This window comes from Parasteatoda tepidariorum, chromosome 1 (assembly GCF_982258835.1).
Source record: "Parasteatoda tepidariorum strain Cologne lab strain chromosome 1, Ptep-v5.0, whole genome shotgun sequence".
Classification (NCBI taxonomy): domain Eukaryota; kingdom Metazoa; phylum Arthropoda; class Arachnida; order Araneae; family Theridiidae; genus Parasteatoda; species Parasteatoda tepidariorum.
The window spans coordinates 56,921,103-56,942,413 of NC_141755.1; the positions used below are offsets into that span (position 1 = coordinate 56,921,103).

The following is a 21,311-nucleotide window of genomic DNA, read 5'->3' on the forward strand; positions in this document are numbered from 1 at the left end:
ATTAACATGTCCAATCTTCATTTGAGCAACCCTTGTATAGTTATCAAAACTAGCAAGTGCGGTTTATTAATACACTAATTACTACTGAAAGTACATTCTTATTGATTACAATAAAATTAAAATAGAATTTAAAAAGAAAACTATTAAGTATCCATGCTTTGTTTAGATAGTACTGGTAGCTTTCTCTGCTGGATATTGATAATATGTCAATAAGCGAGAGTTTAAGTATGCAGAAGGAATAAATAAAGACAGGGTTACGAACAAAAGAAAAAAATTTATTTATACAAGTGCCAGCACATAACTGTATAGCAACAAATAAAATTATTTTGATCATATAGATATTCCCAACAAATCATATATAATAACAAATTTATAATAAAATCATACACTTATACATAAATATATAATATGAAGATAACCAGATTTTCAAATTGATATACAAAAAAGAAATGCATTTCTCAAGTATAAGAACAAGACTTGATTCACACTTTAAATAAAGTCATCAGCTATATCACAAAGTTAAAGACACTTAATAATAAATTTTAAGTCATCAAGACATGAATGCATTAAAACATTTTGTAATAAATAATAGCAAAGATCTAAATTGATGATTACTTTGCAAATTTCTCTTGGAAGTCAAATTAAAATTCATGTAAGCTAAAAACAAATATTTAACATTAACGAGCTATTAAAATTATTAAAACTAATAAATATTGTTAAATTTTCTAATAAATATAACTTTAATAGAGCTATAAGTTATCAAAATAAAATCAACCATTTCTACCAGCTAATGAACAACAAATGAAATTGCATAGAATACAACTTTGATTAGTTATTACACTTCCTAAATTACACTCAACATAAAATGCCCAAAAATGTCTAAAGATCGGAAAATACCTGCATTATATCCTTCGAATGTTATTAGAACCACAATCAAAAATCATTAGGCATTTGATCAGCCAACTTAATATTAAAAACTGAACTTTTAAATATATTTTTCAGTACAAAAAATATAAAGAAATTAAAAAATATATATTTTCACTTAATTTGAAAGAGTTAGAACTAAATGTACATTTAGATAATGGGCAAGTTATACAGCATAGAACCAATGGGGAGCACTCCAAACTCTTCAAATAGTTAAAGTTTCATTTGTTTAAATGCTAAAAAGATCTCTCTCTTTATGATGCTAATGATTTAGAGTCAAATAAACCATTTTAATAACAAACTTTTCACTCATAATGGTAAACTAATAAAATGCCAATTTTTAACTGTAAATATTAGGTTGAAATGAAATTTCTTATTACACTAACTGGTTTAGCTACATACAGAGCAATAAGTTTCTGAAAACAATGAGTTGAATGCTATTATTTGTTGAATTTTATATAGGTTCTGATTTTCTAACAGAATTATTTTAAACATTGAAAAATAATTGTTACCAAATAAAGAATTATGTCACACGGACCAAATTACCCAAAATGTCACATGTTCAAACGTTTATAATAGTGTCACATGGAATGTATGCTTATCGTGGACCCGATCGTTCAAAAAGTCAGCAGTGAATGTTCACAGTTTGAAAGTTAAAGGGAATTGGAATGTGTTCCACTAGCTCCATGTCACACAGCTTACCTTATTTCTCTAATAAAAAAATAGTACATCATATCAACATAAAGTTAAAGAACACTTACATTTTCAGAAATGTTTTAAGATGATGGAAAATTACATTTAAAAAAATACATAGAACAATGTTAATAAGAACTGAGCTCATGCTTTAAACAAAAGTTAACATAAAATAAGAAGTAAAGCTAAAGCAGAGTTATTAATTTTGGAAACAAAAATGTAAATACAAAATCGAGACATAAATATATCTTTCTTTTCAAAAATACTTCAATAGCCTTAAATTTATGTAATCCTTTAATGACTCTAATAATATTGCAGTTGTAAATCATTTTACTCTAAAAAGATATATAATTTAAGTATATACTCTCAGTATAACTAAGTATGAAGCTTCAAAAAAATATAATTAAGTAGAGTTTAATAATAGCAAATTGTGCTTTCATGAGATACATTGATTAATCTATATATAATATAAATAATTTCTTTGTGAACAAACTACACAAAAAGTACTAGAATCATAAAGAGTACTTTAATATATTGTAAACAAAGAGGTCCAATTAGACTAAAGTTTTGCTCTGAGCAGGTGCTATGAAATATCAGTGATAGTTAACTAAAGGGTTTTAATGATATTTAATTTTTAAAAAAATCATTTTATCAAATTAATTGTGACACTTTCTATTTTTCAAGATGAGATTAATTTTAGTAGTAAGATGCATATTGTCTTTATTTTAAATTTTCAATTAAACAGTTTGATATACTTAAAAAGAAGTTTTTGTTTATAAGGAGAAATTATGACATGTTTAATTTAACGAAGTGCAAGCTTAAAAATTAGGTAATTTAATTGCACCAGTTGCTTCTTTTGAATAATTATTGCTATTTAATATAATAGTTGCTATTTTTGAATAATTATGTGAGTATAGATCAGTATTTTGTATTTTATATCACGCACAGACTAATATTTTCTATGCTTTAATATATAGTCACAAAGAAATTACCACAGCATGTCTGTATTACCAGTAAAATAAATAACAGAAAATGATCCAATTTTTAGTATATACACATTTTTGCAGTATATTCGATTTCGTTCAGCACTTAAAGATAAATTATATTTTCTTATTTTACATTTCCTATACCAGGCAAAAAATAATATTTTTTATATGTCCACACACAGGAATTATTGCATGTCAATATTAAAATTTTTTATTGCACTAAAGAGATTTTCATAATGCTTTAAAAACAAAATTCGAAACATATCGGCTGATTTTGGTAGAAACTATACAACATCATGTAGATACAATGCAAATACTTAGAAATCAGATACGATAAATATTTATAAGTCAAATATCACATATTCAAACACAAATATAAGATCCAACATTACTGTGAGACAAAAACAAACACATAACGTTTATAAATAGATGGGTATGAAGAAAACAAAAAAAAAGTTAAAATAGAAATGAAAGTTTAAAAAAAAAATGTGCGATCAGAAATAAAGTGGTATATAAGCATTTTTTCTTTTGTGTTGTATTTTTTTTTTTTAAATAAGCCAGCACCTTGACAATTGCATGCATTCTCCATAGAGGGAGTTAATACTATGACACACGCATACAGCACCATATATGGGTATTCTAAAACACATTGCACACAAAAAAGGGACTAAGACAGGAACCTCTCCCCCAAGAATCTGGGACAAATAGAAACGTGAGAGGTAGCTGAAATAGGAATGTGTATACATACATTTATAAAAAAGAATTTATTTTCTATAAAAATATTTTTCTTGATAATGTCAATCAAGGACATTTTAGTTTCTCTCAAAAAAAGGATTTTTTTTTATTCCTAATAATAATATTAGTTTTATTTCTCTCTCCAGTAATTTTCAAGCTCAGTTCATTCAAGAAAAAATAAATTTTTTTTGCTAATGAATCAAAAACATGTACACATATACAGCATATATTTGATATATTTATATATATATATATAATATTTATATACAAATATGGAAAATCTATATTCAAAAATACACATCAGGGAAATGGAAAAGGTTAGAAAGTTTGGAATGTTGACAAAAAAAATTTCTTTTCACCTACTGCTAAGACGTTGTGTAGGAAAGAACTTGCTGAATGATAATGGCAACACAGATAGCAATGAAAGTAAAGGCGCACAGTATAATAACGGCCCATTGCTGGTCTGTAAGGGGCTCACGATTTTTAAAAGTGCTGACGAGAGTCGACATTCTTGGAGCATGAGCTTCTGGAGAGGCCTTAGAGATTGTGCAAAACACTGTACATGGACTAAAAGGACCAGGAAGTTCTCCATCCCCACAATGCCTCACAGCTGCTACACGAACAGAGTACTCTGTTCCTGGCACAAGGTTATGAACAGTGAATCCAGTTTGAATGCCAGTGTAAAACTATTAAAAAAATATTTCTTATTTAAGAACAAGACAGGTTTATGAAATTTTATGACAAAAATAAAAACTCATAAAAAGCAAAATTGTTTTACAATCTTGATTACTAATTTAGAATAGCTTCTAACTAACAATTATCAGTATATTCTAAAATTCAGTTCATATTTATCTGAGAAATATGTTATTTATTATGTATAACAACAGATTGATATCTATTTAGAAAGGGTCAGCATCCTAAGGTCCAGAAGCTCTCTTAATTAAGCAGCACATTTTACCTTTTTACCCCACAATTTTAAAACTTATCAGTAATATTGTTTGTTCACTACGATGAAAATTTAAAAACATCTCCCATATTAAAACAGGGTGCGTAGCCAAATCTTTGAATCAAAAATAAGCACTTTTTAAAAACTTTTCCAGCACTTTACAAAAATTTTCAAGCACTCAAAAAATTCATATTCAATCAATGATATTATTGAAAAACAAAAACTTTTTATAAACAGTTTTAGCGTTAAAAAAAGAAAAGAAAAAAGAAACGGGCGTAAATCGAAACAATCAGTACTTTCCCACATCACCGAGGGAATTCAACTTGACCCTGAACTCAGAACAAAAGTACCCTTACCCCCTAAGTCAAAAAAAGTGTTAGAAGTAAAATAAAATAAACAAAAATAAAATAAATTAAAAAGAAAAACATTTCATAAGGATCTGATACTCTCTATCCGAATTGGAGCACTCGGATTTCGGTTTCAAGTGCGCGTGCATGCGCAAGTCATAATGTGGGTACGACATGAAGTCCGCGTGAATGATTACGTAGCAAACTCCCCATTTTTCGTGAAATGCATGAGATCCACCAGATATCACTAAAGGGGAAAAAAATTATTCGAAAAAAAAAGCACTTTTAAAAAACACCAGCTGAAAAAAGCACCTTTAAAAGCTTTTAAAAACGAAATCCCCAAAAGAGCACCTTTAAGTACTTTTTACAAACGCTACGCACCCTGTAAAATAGTATAAATAGAGAGTATAATTCCGCAGATTGAAATAATTTTCTGGACCTTTCTGACATTAAAACCCCTGCTTCTTCAACCACTGGTATTGCATGAAATTTCATAGCACAAATATGACTATTGTAAACTGAAAATGTTTATTTTTAAAAATACCACAATATAAATAATAATTTCATCAGTCAAACTTTTAAATAATAAACATGTCTTATTCAAGCTTAATATGAATAAAATTTCATATATAAGCAAAAATATAAATTTAAATAACTTGTCTATATGAAATAAGTGTTGCTAACTTATGTTCATTAGTAGAAAGCAGCTCCATTGGATTAAAGGATCTAGACTTCTAGTCTTTCACATATAAGAGTTTATTTCCAAACTCACAAAAAATGTTAAAAAGAATAACATTGTAATGTGTTAACTTGCCACTTTTTCTGTTGGTTGTAAGCTAGATAACTTAGTTTCCCTTTATTACCTGCAATCTGCTATAAGCTCATATTATAGTATCTTTAACAAATATAATTTAACTTTTTATATTTATAAAAAGTGGCTTTTATTAATAACTGTTGCAGGTTACGTAAATTATTTTAGTTTTAACAAATATGACATATACTACTTAAAACCAAGTGGAAAGAAAGAAATTATTTTCCCTTTGAAAGCCATTGATAAACACAGAACCACAAGTGAAACAAAGTACATATATCATAAATTAAGGCATTGATAATATGCAACTCTTGAAATTATATCTCTAACCCTTGTTTTGAATGAGCTTCAAAAATAAAATATTTTACATAAAGTCAAACAAAAGATTCTTTCTATGAATGAAATCTATTCAAATAAATGACCAAAACCATTTTATCATTTAAAAAAAAAATGACATGTATAAAAATAATCTTACCACATGAAAATCTGATTCTTTTGTGCCAAGCTGCAGTTTATAAGATAGCATGTCATCTCCTATAGGTTTGGCTGGTGACCATTCAACGAAGCAAGAATTTTCTGTTATGCTTGTAACTTTAGGAGCTGTAAAAAATAAATAGCATATTAAAATTTACAAATTTTAAAGTAAAAACTTTCAATAAAAAGTCTCAAATTTGAGTAAAATGGTAATAAATAGTTGGTAAATGTTTATAATAGGTAATATACACAAGACAATTTTTTATTTCCAAACTGTGTAAGATTATTTTAGGAGAAACTGACAAATGGTAAGAAAATATTTAATAAAAAAAAATTCCGTAAGTAAATCACCTATAAAATGTAATATAATATAAACTTCAAGTTTTTTTTTGTTTGTAAAAACCTTAATATGTAGAATATGTCCCTCTCAAATCACAACTTAAATGTACTCTTCTAAGATCGTTACATATAAAATTGGAAAAATAGTACAAAAATGAACTATATAATAGCAATTTGCATTTTTTTTATTGAACACAAGTTTAATATTCCTCCTTTAAAGTAATCTGTTGATATCCAAAAGAAAAAAAGTATTTATGGAACAGTTGATCGAATTTTGTAGGCAGGCTAGATATGAGTACCTAGTCCAACGTAAAAAAAGACATAAGGGCTCTCATACTTTTAGCTAATTTATGGAAAGCTTGATTTTTAGCAATCTATGGACTAAAGAGTAAATGTAAAAATATAAATATCGAAAAAAAAAGCAAATAAGAGAGGTTATATCAACATTTTAAAAAGTTAGATTATAAGCAGAAAGCTCAACCATTGCTTGGACAAAGCAAACTTGCAATACCTTTGAATAAGAAAAGTAATTTCTCTCTATTTATAATTTCTCTCATATTATATCTATTGAAATCTATTATATATTCATATTAATACCTTTTTATCAATTACAATTAAAATACTTGAGTGGATTTTAAGCATGATTAGTATTAACTATGTTTATATTCTCACTACTTACTTCCATAGTTTTTGTTTCATAATCTTACACACTTGAAACATAGATTAAACATCTATATTATAATTATTATACCATAGATAAATATTATACGACGGATGTCAAGGCAATTTTAAGAATCCTGGTTGTAGCACATACAAAAAAGGAGTAAGAGGTAACTCTTTCGGATCAAGAAATTCTCATCACAAATATTTCTGCGTAAAAATTTGGTGTATTAAACCAATATTTAAATGAAGTTTAAAAATCTGAAATGTATGTTATCACACCTTGTGTTAAAAAAACACCAGCAAAATAAATTGGTAGATGCAACAGTTCTTAAATTATGTTACAAAGAAATTAACAAACATAAAAATCTACACCAATACCTTTCACGGCCGGAGGTAATGCCCTTTGCGTTGTAAAAGTGAACACATCAGAAGAAGGGCCATCTCCTTCTTCATTCGAAGCATATATTCGAAAATTATAAGATGTCATTTCTTGCAACTTAGTCACCTTAAACGTATGTCCAGTTCCTTGATAAACTGGTATAAATCTACAACAAAAAATAAATAATTTAAAGCTTTAATATTGGTAGCCAAAAATACCAACAGCTACAAGTGCAATGCATATAACTCACCTTTTTGATTGTGGACTTTCTAATTCTAAAGTGTAATTTTTTAGATCCAAATTCTTTCCATCGCCCCACTTCAGACGCAAACTATTGTGTGAACAACCAGAGCATTCAAGAAGAGGAGGCAGTGGCGGTAAACCTCGGGTAACAATTTTCATGGGTGAACTGAAAGGTCCTGGACCAACACTGTTTATTGCTTGAACACGTACTCTGGAAATATAAATATTTTTTTAACAAAAATTTTAGGAAATAAGAGAATTAAATTGCAAATAAATAGTAAAGTTGAATATCAGTACAACTAAATATTTAAACATTTAGAAGGACAAAAATGAGACAAAATTTTTTAATCACTTGTATTGAGTTTCAGGTACCAATCCTTCGATGCAAATTTCTGATTTATCTCCTTCTGTTGTGTATAATACATCCCCAACTTCTACATTGTAACTAAGAATGGGTGAGCCATGATTATTGGGCTCTTTCCATGAGAGAGATATAGAAGAAGCAGCAACAGATATTTTAATGGTTGCAGTAGATATCACTCCGGGTGATGAAGGAAGTGTTTGACAGGATATGACATCACTAAAAGGACCTACCCCAGCAGAATTAACAGCCTAAAAAACAAAATATAAATTATCTCGTTTGTCTAGATAAATAAAATAATTTAAAAATCCTTAGGAAATTCAAAGCTTTAGGATAGTGTAATATTTCACATTAATTCAGAAAAAAAAACTAACCAGCTTTTAGAAATAAAGCAAAATAAAATTTAACTGGTTCCCATAAAATTAATGTAGCATTCTGTAGTTGAACTCTATTTCAATATCCTTTCTAACTTAACATTCGAGAGAGAATGAAAGTTAAAAAATTCTAGGTTTGAAGAAACTTTTCTTTAACACTACTTTCAGAAAACAAAATTTGTAGTTTAGAGCTACAAACACAAATTGTAAAACAGGAACGGCATTTTTTGTAGGACAACCTACTCAATTCCAACTCTAAAACACTACAACATTCATTTCACGGAGATGACAAGTGATAATATACAATGATTCTCTCTCATGGCTAAATACTTTTATACAGTTCAACTCCAAAACAAATAATTTGATATTAGATTATGACCAAATATTGCTCATAAACTGAATTGGAACATTTCAATAATTAACTCCAAGAATAAATTACTAATTTACAAAAAAAAATTAATCTCACAGTTAATCAATTATTTAACAATATTTCCTTATTTGGTATTCTAAATTTCCCAACTTTTAATTTTTTCACTGATTTAAAGAAAAATTTCACTAGTTTCTGTAACAAATAGGTTCTGTAAAATATTTTCTTATTGATTTCTTAATTATAACTACAGAGTTCTTCCTAGGAATAAAAAAAGTCAGAATGTTTCCTCACAGAAAAGGGCAATTATTATAATTATACTAACTAATTGTAACCAGAATAGCGAATTCCAAAAAATAAATGGAGGAATTTATTAAGATTATCAAAATAAGAATATCTTCTAAGTTACATAACACTAGAACTAGATAACAAATTGTTTGAGCAGATATGATGCATGTGCTGTGTATCTACAACACATTTTTCTTGATTGGTTTTCTTCAGAATTTTTTTAGTAAATTCAGTTGAAGAAACTTTTAAGAAATTCAAAGACGAAATAAGTATTTTTATAAAAAAAAATACCTATTGCAAAAGTGATAAACTTTTGCTAAACTATCAAATTTTTCTGAACATACCTGATCTGTCATCACTATGTTATTATAAGTTGCAAATCTGTTACTGTATAAACAACTAATTTAACTGAACACTTTTGAAATAAACTTACTATTATCAAAATAACTCTTTTTTATTAAGTACTGAAGATGATTTGATATCAAAATTACCATCAAGTTGTAAAAGAAAACCCAGGCAAACTTTTGATATTATCAAAGGATAAGTTTTTAAAGATAGGATTTATGTGATAATGAAATTTGAATGTAATTGAATTAAGAAATAAATACAATTTGCAAAACCTTACAAAAATAAGAAAATAATTTTAAGAAAACATGAGATAAATGCACTGAAAAATTAGCCTAAAAACATTAATTTTACCTTCAAAAAATTTTCATTTGAAAAGAAATAAAAAAAAAATTTTAATTCTTGTATTAAAAAAAATTACAGTAAATAAGATAAAAACATAAAAGTGATTGGCCTTTATGAAAATTAATGCAATTTACCTGAACTTGAAAGTGATATAATGTGGCAGGAATTAATGATTTTACTTCTGTATTGCACTGAGGTCCAGAATAAACCTAGGAACAAAATAATGATTACATAAGAAAGTAGAAAATGCATAAAAAATTAATTCATAAGAAATTAGTAAATACATTATTTCATATGATAATATCACATGTAAACATAAAAGATTTTTTTCTATTCGTACACATATTCACAAAATGATTTTCCCACTTAGTCTTTCACCCCGCCTTTTTTTTAGAGTTCATTCTACCAAACTTTAGTCTGTAGTATTGCCCATTGAACTTTCTAGAGATGAGTTCAAGCTCACTTTCAAAACCTCCGGATCAAACTTATTTCATATAGATACAAGTTAGATAAGATACAAAACTAGATATTTCCATTTTATATTTTGTGAATTATTAATAATTTCTTTTCATTGATTGGAAAGAAGCTTTTAGAAGTACATTTTGTAACAAAATATTTTGATCCTTAATAATTTGTTTTTCAAGCAAACTAAAGATACAAAATAATTATGATTTTGTCACACTTAAAACAAAAATGTGGAACGCATCACTTTTGAAAGACACGAGGGAATTTTTTTAAGAAATTATTATAAAGGTTACCTCTTTACCTTTTCTGAACACGTTAAAAGTTAAATAGAAAGAAAAACAAAAAAACACCTATATTGGAAATAATAAAATTAAAATGACAAGTAGTCATATATCAAGGATAATAAATTTCACACAATTGACTTTAAAACTCGGAGAAACATTACATCTGGAGTGAAAACGAAACACAAATGCAAATATATGAAAATTATTAGCGAGAAATTCTGCCAGTGAAGCTCTTTAGTTGGAATGAATTAAAATCTTCCAATCAAATTGCGGAAGTCTAGAAAATTAAGTTCTCTTTGAAGTAACTGAATTTTCCCTTTTTCTCCAGAACGTAAGAGATGAAGAAAGAAAAAATGCATAGCTGCAAAAACTATTGGATTTTTGATAAATAATACAATCACCTCAGTCTTTGAGAAAAAATATATAGATGAAGATGTATACAAAAAAAAAAAGATCAAACCATGTATCTTGATCTCCACGCAATGAGGAATGTTCTGCAGATTTCTCAAGAGTTAGTTTTGTTTCAAATTCAGTTTCCATTTTGTTAGACATTTTCACAGTTTTGTAGCTAAATGTCACAAGAAGTAAGTTTTGATACACTTTGTTACTGCTGCTTTATCATCCTTTCAATAAAATACTGAAATTGGTACTGGATCATACAACACAGTTATATAACTCTAAATAAAGATTAGTAAATCATATGATATTGTAACAAATCAAACTGCATTAAAGAAACAGTCCTTTTTATAAAAAGCCACATTTATTATAAAATTTATTTGACAGCCACATAAACTAAACAACTTAAATTAAATACTCCTATTGGATTTCTAATAACCTTGCAAAATAAATGGAAAAACCTGTAACAGGTTAGTATAAAGCTTAAATTCAAGAACAAAAACTATTCTCATCAAAAATCTACAACTCTCTGATGTTCCATAAATTGTCTCGTGCTTTTATTTTTTAATTTATCTCGTTATATGTTTCTTTCTATTCATATTTTTGTTAACAAGATATTTTTTTAATATTTTCAGACTTCATAATATTCACTAAATAATGCAACAAAACAATATTTTTAAAAATATTAACTAAAACTCATTAACATACATTCAACTTTAATGTGTTTCACTATTAACAATTTGTCATAATTAATGAAAAAAATTAAAATAATGAAGAGCATGGACAAATAATCCAACAAATGAAATATGTATACCTGAAAATTATATAAATGAGAAGCATAGAATACTTGGAAATTCTCAATTTCATGCAAAATACCACCATTTTTTTAAAGAAAATGTTAAAAATTCTCAATGTAACACAGGATCAAAGTTAAATATATCATCTTCTCAATACAAAAAAAAAAACATAAATTGACATAGAAAAATTCAGGGTTAACGTTTTACAAAAAATGTGATTAGATATTTACCATATCAAAATCTTTTTCATTACATCTACACTCCAATCGATATTCTGTAATGATGGCACCATTGTTGGCTGGTTCAGTCCAAGATATGAAAACTACATGTGCAGAACGTGGAGTTATTTGAATATTTTGAGGAGCATCTGGTGATCCAGCACCACTAGTTACTTCAAATACATCAGACCATGGGCCAGCCTAAACAAATCATAAAGGCTTTTTTAAAAAAGAAAATTAATATTTAAGAGAACATTTACAGTAGAAAGTACCCTGAATTTGATATCCTCAGGAAGTCGGCAAGTCCGGAAAACATATTTTTGCGAACAACAAAGATTTTTGAGATTAACAAAGATTAAAACAGGTGTCTTTCAATTAAAAAAATTATATTTAAGTTTCAAACAAAAAAAAATTTATAATTGGTTAAAAAATATTTAATTAGCAAATATTTAAAATGATGAATGTCACTAATAAAATAAGTATAAAAAAATGAAAAAGTAAGTAATTGAATTTCCGCTTTCAGGAATATAGACAGGTTTCTTTTTCTTCCTTCACATGATTTGGAAAAAAAAATATATATGCACAGCTATTCAGATAAAAATAACATTAAAAAAAACTAATTTCAAATTTGAAAAGTTAATCAATCTCATTTATAAAAAAAATATTAAACAAGGAACAGATTTGAGTATATTTTTTAATGATAACATTTCCAATTTGAATAAAAATATAGTCAGTTTGCAGCTGTTCCTTTCAAACTATTAATATTTATTATATTCAAAGTTAATTCCTCTCATCAAACTTTAGTTTCTTCTTTAACAGCTCTTGTTTTTCCAACAAATTGTGGTGAGCAAACAAAGGTGAGCATTAAAATAATAAAAAATTTTAGTTATCCTCAACATAGAAAAAAATTAATAAAATTTCTGATACTGAAAACAAATTCCAAATGTGAAAAAAAAATGGAGTTTTTTTTTTTTTTTTTTTGGAAAAGTGAACACAGATTTATTTTTAATGTCATAAATTATTTAAAAATAGAAATTTTTAACAATAATGGACATCCAGATATGGGCCCTAGTACTGCAATTTTACCGAAGATAATTATTTCAAAAAAGGAAAAGTTTTTTTAAGTAGCTATTTAGACATAGATATAGATATAATTTAAAATTCCTACCCCAACTTTATTATAAGCTCGAACTTTAAATCCATACAGACGACCAGGAAATAAACCTGCAACAACACAGTCTGTACCGACACCTTTGTATGCAATTCTGGCGGAATTATCAGGATTTGTAATCTCCACTTCAAATTCGGTCATTTCAGATCCACCATCATATTCAGGAGAAACTATTGATGAAAATATATTAGAAGGAAAATTTTTAAACTCACTGAATAAAAAAAAACTATTGTTATTAGTTAATTTATCTTCATCAGAATTAAACAAATAAAATATTTACATCTATTTTGAAACAAATACATATTACAATAAGAAAAAAACACTAACCCCATTTAACATGAAGAGATGACGCTTTAGGTTTCCCACATAGCTTAGGAGCTTGACATTTACCTGGTACTACAGGACATGTCACACCAATTCCAATTTCTGAAAACTAAATTACGAAAAACAATTAGCATTCATACATGATAAAAATATAAATACAATTCTTAATTATTATAAATCTATAATATTATTAATATTATATTCAGCTAAAGATATATTTGTTATTAAAAAATAATAAAAAAAATTTTTCTAGGGAAAGCTACATAAAAACTACACAATAAGTATAAATAATGTAAAACAAATGAAACAAAAGCAATTTTCTGGTATCAAACTTATTTTTACATTTAACCCTTTCGCGACCGGAAGCGCGCTTACAGCTGAGGCCGGCAGTCTCTCTCGCGTGTGTCTCTCCAGGGCCGGAGGGTTTTTTGCTGTTAAGCCTAATTCCATGAAATTACCAAAATATCAACGCATTGTTTAATATTGTTCTGTAGAGTATTTAAATGACATATGCTTTATATATATATTTCTATGGATATTTTATTAACTTAAGTTATTTCTTGTTTAAATATATTTTACACAATTTATTTTTACTATGCACTTATCATTTAATAATATTTAACATTACATATCTGAAAACTAAAAACATGACTTAAAGTTCCTTATTTGTATGAAAAAATTTAAAACAGGGATCTACAAGATCTAACTATCCACTAAAAACTAAATCAAAAATTGAAAGTAAGGGAAATAAAACCTCCCCCTTACTGTGAACAAATACCACATGCGAATTTAAAGAGCCATCATAAAACATTCCTTCCCCCTAAAAACCACGTGAATGTACTCTCATCTTGAATAAAAGTACAAATCTACATGTATCTGAAACCATATGGACATACAATGCCATCTTATGGAAGAAATTTTATTTCTTAAAACTTTCCGAAACGCTGGCACAAATGGGTGACGAAAGGGGATGAACAAGAAAACGCTCTGGCACGCAGGTGTGTCAGCCGGGAAGTGAGCGCGTTTCTTGCTGCCACGTATATGTGACAGTCGGCGCGAAAGGGTTAACTTTATTTGTGGATAAACAGAAAACTAGCACAGTGAAAAAGTATATGAAAATAAATGTAAAAACATTAAAGAATAGTAAAAGTATTTAACAATAATTAGTTGTTGATTATAAAAATGTTTGCACAGTGATATTATGTAGTTATAGTCACAGTCACTTAAAAATTAATCCATAGCTTAACTCACTTAAATTTCAATTTAAGTAATAATAAACTAAATAATTACAGTAACAAATATAAGCAAACATTTCTTTGAAAAAATAACAATTCAATTAGATTTTGTAAGAACAACTTACATCACTTGTCCCTCCAAGGCTTTGACATGACACTCTAAAAGAGTAAGATTTTCCAGGCTGCAAATTTTCACAAGTATACTCTAGTTCTTCACCACAGTATATCTCACAAAACCCTACAAGTATTTCAACACATTTTTCATCACATTCAAGCCTTACTTACGAAACACATGTTTTTTTAAATTCTAAAATCGAAAATTATTTCAACTTACCATTTCCCGAATCCATCTCTAATTTGTATTCAGTAATAGGACATCCTCCATCTTCTTTTGGTGGGTCTGAAACAATGTAAAAACTAAATTAAATTATTTATAAAAACATTTCGCACCAAAAAAAAATTTCGGATAATTAATTGGGTGCATACAATAGTAATCTTAGAAAAGTTTAAAAATTTACAGACATTAAAATCATAATACAAAATCTGAAAGTAAAAACTGAAAGCAAATGTACTGTACCAAAAACATAACAATATGTACTGTCCTGCTACCACAAGAGAGCAACTATTTTTACATTACCCAGGGTTCACGGTAAGTATTCGGTACCTGGTCAAATGAGATAAAATTTAGCGAGAAAAATGCTTGGGCTAATGATTTTTCTATCGAGAAGAAAAATATATATATTTCCCTCAATCCTAAAAAAATAGTTCTGAACATATTCTGTAATTTTTTGTATTCAATTCTTTTTTTCTGTATTCAATTACAGTAATTTCCATTAAATAATATAATTTCATTGGTTATGCGACATATCTTAAGTCCAGATAGTGTAAACATGAGACAAACTACTGTAAAATACAGATTACCATGTTCATTGTCAGATCATGCGACAGCGGGCTACGAAATTCTTTCGTACAGTTCGCGTCAATAAAACAGAATTAAGCGGTGGCCAGATGCATATTATTCTGCAAAAACTTTGCAAAAAATATGTCTTTTCAAATACATATACAATATTTCTCATGTACATATTGTATTTTCTCATATACAATTACATAATGTTGCTTCAGTCTAACATATCACATTACTGCCTCTAGTCTAAGAAGTTATCAAAAGTTAACCCCAATCTATTCCTATTTCCTTTCCACAAAAACCATAAAACAACATTTACATTTTTCATTCTCTCTCCAATTCATTGCTCGTTTACTCATCTTCAACTGTAAAATGACTCTTGTTTTAAATTTGAATTATATAAGATAATTCAATTTTCAGCAAATTTGTATTTTCATTTAAAGTTCTCTACGGGGAAAAATTAATCAAAAAATTGCTGTGCTAAGAGTTTTAAAATTCAGCTAAGAATTTTGGAACTGGGTTAATATTTTCGATATTTGGCAAATATATTAGCTAATAATAGCGCGAGCCCCGATTGCCATTAAACCCTCTTTTATCTTTTTTTCTGTGTTCAGTCTACAAATGAATATTTTTTCTCAAATAAATGGAAGAATGAAATATTTGAAAGGAAAGTTCTTATGTAGAAGATGAGATCCCACATAAAGTTCGGTATGTTTTATTTAACACAAAATCTAAATTGAGGAATAAGAGAAGGTAAGCACATAAGTACTTCAGTTTTCTTTTTTTATATTTAAAATCATGTTTATTAAATTAACTAATGCTTAAGTTTAAAGGTAATTTTTTTAATGATTATAGTGAATGATGATTAAATACATAATGAATAATGATTACTTAATCATTAAAAAAATTTTAATTTCTGAAAAACTGATAGTTTTAACTTAAGAATTTATTTCTGTAGTTTAATGAAAATTAAAACTAACAATGAATGTCTTACTTACCCCATACTAATTTGAAAAATGTTGAATGCGATCGACCTTTTACATTAGGTTTTCCTGGTTTACCTGGCTTATCTGGTAAAGTAGAGTATGATACAACTTGGCTCCAAGGACTCAACCCTTCATCATTACTAGCACAGAGCTAAAAATCATAAATTTTCATAAATGATGAATATGAAATATTTCCAATACATAGTAGAATCTGAATAATCCAAACATCATACAGTTGAATATTTCTGTTAAACTCAAAAACAGTACAAACCCCATTTCACTATTGCATACTAATACAAACAAAAAAAAATTTTACCTTATGTCTAATGTTACAATATGTCCTAATGTTATTTTAAGTCTAAATGTTTTAATGTCTTAACTCTAATTTTCTCGTTCTGTAGAATCTTTATAATAATGTATATGGCAATACTGTTAACATAATTGAAAAGGACATCATGAAATCTTTAACAAAATATATAATTTTTATGATACAATAATGCAAAATTTACACTTGTTAAAATAAATGGGGAGATAAAGATTTTTCAGAGCATTGAACAATTTTTTGAAAGCAAACAGTGTTGTTGCAATAAATAATACTTCATAATGTGAATTATGTACACCTTTAGAAAAATTGAACAATATAGTTGTTTAGAATTCAAATTTGCTTTAATTTTTATTAAACTTCGTCAAAAAAAATGCTCCCTTTCTTTTTTCAAGAAATCTTAGAGCTTTTATCACTTCCACCAATGCTATAGCCCTTAATGCTAAGTGGCAATAAAATAGAATAGTACAATATTTTACTTCTAACAATTAACAATTTTAAGAAAATTAATTTTAAATTGCAATAAAGGATACTACACGTAACCCAACGTTAATTATTATAGATCATTGATAATTTTATATCCTAAACTATTCCCACTAAACATATTCCCATTAAACTGTAAAAAATATAAACAGGTGAACTTCATGTTGCTTTAAAAATAAGATACTTAAGACATATTAATAAATGATACAAAGGTATACTTACTCGAAATTTATAAGTGGTGTTGTGAGTCAAGCGGGTACAAGTGTAAGATGTTTCCTTGCCATTGTAAACAGGAAGAAAACCATGAAGCTAAAAAAAAATTGATGAAACTAAGAGTATAAGACATTTAAATAAAGACAGTAACTAATAATTTAACTTTCTTTGTATATTACAAAACTTTAAGGACAGCCAAATATGTTTTTGAGGTTCAATTTCACGTTACATTTTGTTTTGCTGATCAAAAACTACAAAACTTAGAAAACATGAAATTACTAATTTGTGTAGAAAAGAGTACAGGGGTCACAATGGAATAAAAAAATATAAGAGTTGATAATCTTGTTGAGAATTATTAACTGTTAAACTTGTTGGAAGAAATACCATACTGGCCACTCTATGCAAATACATAGTTGAAATTTGGCATGCAGAAATTGTCACCCTTTGTTTACGAGCTTAACACATAATTTTTTTCAAAATTCTAATTTGTTTGAAAGTCATTGCATTTTATATGCTTTTTTGCAATTTTTTCTCACTTTCTTTATTTACGTCACATTTTGTTTGCTCAAAATCTTTAAGATTCAGAAACTTTAAATTACAAAGTTGTGTAGAAAAACATTCAAGGAGTTTGATGGAATAAAAAAAAAACTACGATTTAATTATTAGTTCGAGAATTATTAACTGTCTATTGCTATTTCATTACAATTAACACATCAACAAAATGTTCTTACACAAAGCTACAATAATTGTATATTTTGAAACAAAAGTGTTCTGTGTTTTAAGGGAAAATATTGGCATTTTTAAAAAATTAGCGATGAATTAAAATCAATTATGAGATCAATTAAAATCAATTGATGAGAGATTGTTTCAGTCTCCTACTCTCATAAAACAAAGTAATATATATTTTACAGTATTAACATATGAATTTAAAAGATAGTCGCGAATACTTCAAAATCATGGAAAAAGAGAAGTTGTAATTTTATTAAATGCAAAGGGGGCCACGTCCCTCAAAGATGAGATGCTTACATAATGGCTGCTGGATTGAGAAAAAGGAATTTGATCTTGGAAAGGGTTTTTATATCCTTCAGATCAAAATTAAAATACTACTAGAGTGATAGACTAATACATAAGACTGATTTCTTTCCTATGCTAATTAAAGTTAATTGAAATTTAATCAATTGATGAACATTTTTAAGAAGAGAAGAAAAAAACAAAAAGATAAAAAAAAACGATAAAAATGCAATGTTTCTATTTTAAAAAATTAAACTTAATGATAAATAGATAGAAAATAAAAATTACAATGGCAAAACCCTCGAAATTAATAAAAAAAATATTTAAAAAAACTTATTTTCATGATTAATACCAAACCAACACAAAAAACTAGCAAACATATCAGTTAATCAATGTTATTCATTTAACTGAAGTTAAGTCAAATTATAGTTAACTAAAGATTTATCAAAAATCACCAAATTAATTAAAATAAAACAAAATTAATGATTAAAAAATACAAATTATTTCATGACTTGTTATATGGAAATAGAAAATGATAAATTAAAAGGAAAACTTATTCATCAAATTAAATAAAAACACTTAAAAATTAACAAATAGAAACAATAATTAAAGGAAGTGCTTGCATAAATATTAATCTCCTCGACAAGGCAAGATATAATGAGAATAATAAAAATAAAAAAAATTTTAAACTATCTTAAAACTCGGGAATAAGAACTATTTTATTGACTTTGAAATTTATCGCAAACCAAAAAAAGGAGAAAAGAAACTCAAAATGTTGTGAAATAAGGAATCAGATATGTATCACTTATAAAAAGAGAAAGCTACAATCAGATTCATAAAATAATAGTCTGGTTTTAGTACATAATTAGTATGTTTAAGTACAACTAGTATGTTTAAGAATACTTCTTATGTTAAGAATCTTCTGCTTTTATTTATAAAACTTGACGTTATGAATAGCAGATGTCATTTCACATCAGGCAAAACTTGCAAATGATACTACACTTCTGGGAAATCAGAAGTCATTAATTAAAAAAATATTTCCTTAATAGATATCAAATAAAGAAAGCAGACAATAAAAGAAAAACTTTTGCTCCTAATAATTAATACATGATCCGAAATTATAAAATAGTTTGTCATGATAAATAAAGGATGAAGATTACCTTGATTAAAAGAAAATTTAAAAACAATATAACACCTCCAAACTTCCATAACACCCCCAAACATTATATTCATATATACAATATATGTAAGACATACGGTTCTCATATCTTCCATTTGAAGTGTGTAATTATCATCATTTGGCCGCTGCTCCCATTCCAGACATAATTTTGTAACAAAAGCTTCTTTTAATACTGGTGGTGCAGGTTGACTAGGAGTACTACCACAAGTAGAAAAACAACTTATGCTGCTGTATCCACTAAAAAGAGTATACTTTCACTTAATATCCCAATAAAATATGTTTATAATATATAAATAAGAATGATATAGTAGAGATAAGAATTTATATTTTATTTATAACACAAATATATTTGTTTCATTTCAAAATACTTTCAAAACAGACAAATTTAAACTTGAAAATGTAAGCCAATATCATGATCTTCAAATTAAGAAAATGAAAAACATAAGATTTTCTACTAAACAGCATTCATTTCTAATATGTAAAACTTTCAATATTGTATTATACTGTGTTTACCATAAATTCCCAACTAGAATTGTTTAGCTGAGCAAGATTATAAATTGAATTAATAATTAAACACTCTAGAACAGGGATGGGCAAACTACAGCCAGCGGGCTAACTGTGGCTCGTTGGAAGATTTTATCTGGCCCACGGATAGAATTTTAACTTGCTGGTCCATGGCGAATATAAACAAGATACATTATACATCCATTATTTTGTCTCCTTTGTTTAAAGCTATTTTTGTTCTTTCTTTTTTAACAAAATACTGATGACGTTTTTACTTTCTCTATTGGTGGAACTGACGGAAATAGTTGGCTCAGATAGCTTCAATTGGCAAAATGTTGAAAGCAGAAGTTCTTAATAGAATAGCCGCAGATTAGCTGCAACGAGCGTTTGTCTTTCCCGGGATCAGACATATGGAATCGAACATAGGTGAATTGGGCTTCACATGTGGCAGGCAGCACATTTTAAGCTCCAACGAGGGGATTTTTCTGCTGGGGTGAATTCTAACATTATTTATTGAGTATGGAAAGATTGCACACTATTGTTGTTTCTAAACATGCCAAAGTTTGACAGGGTGCATAGCCAAATCTTTGAATCAAAAATAAGCACTTTTTAAAAACTTTTCAAGCACTTTACAAAAGTTTTCAAGAACTCAAAAAATTCATATTCAATCAATGATATTATTGAAAAATAGAAACTTTTTATAAACAGTTTTAGCGTTTAAAAAAACCAAAAAAGAAACGGGCGTAAATCAAAACAATCAGTACTTTCCCACATCACCGAGTGAATTCAACTTGACCCTGAACTCAGAACAAAAGTACCCTTACCCCCTACGTCAAAAAAAGTGTTAGAAGTAAAATAAAATAAACAAGAACAAAATTAAAATAAATTTAAAAGAAAAACATTTCATAAGGATCTGATACTCTCTATCCGAATTGGAGCACTCGGGTTTCTGTTTCAAGTGTGCGCGCATGCGCAAGTCATAACGTGGGTACGACAAGAAGTCCGCGTGAATGATTACGTAGCTAACACTCCATTTTTTGTAAAATGCAGGATCCACCAGATATCACTGAAGGGAAGAAAAAAAATTATTCGAAAAAAAAGCACTTTTTAAAAACGCCAGCTGAAAAAAGCACCTTTAAAAGCTTTTAAAAACGAAATCCACAAAAAAGCACCTTTAAGTACTTTTTACAAACGCTAC

The 21,311-nt window shown here is 27.5% G+C and overlaps 1 protein-coding gene across 5 annotated transcripts in view; it reads right to left on the reverse strand.

Moving 5' to 3' along the window:
• Positions 1-254: 254 nt before the first annotated feature.
• Positions 255-21,311, reverse strand: part of LOC107454492 (fibronectin type-III domain-containing protein 3A) — a 56,813-nt gene continuing 35,756 nt past the window's right edge. For all 5 annotated transcript variants that reach the window (XM_016071696.4, XM_016071697.5, XM_087164871.1 and 2 more), the window contains 14 exons: positions 19,687-19,846; positions 17,428-17,514; positions 16,413-16,551; positions 14,845-14,910; positions 14,636-14,748; positions 13,279-13,384; positions 12,949-13,121; positions 11,793-11,981; positions 9,755-9,829; positions 7,893-8,152; positions 7,548-7,751; positions 7,297-7,463; positions 5,918-6,042; positions 255-4,024 (listed from right to left, as the gene is read on the reverse strand). In XM_016071696.4, coding sequence (XP_015927182.1) covers positions 3,704-4,024; positions 5,918-6,042; positions 7,297-7,463; positions 7,548-7,751; positions 7,893-8,152; positions 9,755-9,829; positions 11,793-11,981; positions 12,949-13,121; positions 13,279-13,384; positions 14,636-14,748; positions 14,845-14,910; positions 16,413-16,551; positions 17,428-17,514; positions 19,687-19,846 — 2,185 coding nt within the window. In that variant the 3' untranslated portion in view covers positions 255-3,703. The remainder of the gene's footprint in view (positions 4,025-5,917; positions 6,043-7,296; positions 7,464-7,547; positions 7,752-7,892; positions 8,153-9,754; positions 9,830-11,792; positions 11,982-12,948; positions 13,122-13,278; positions 13,385-14,635; positions 14,749-14,844; positions 14,911-16,412; positions 16,552-17,427; positions 17,515-19,686; positions 19,847-21,311) is intronic.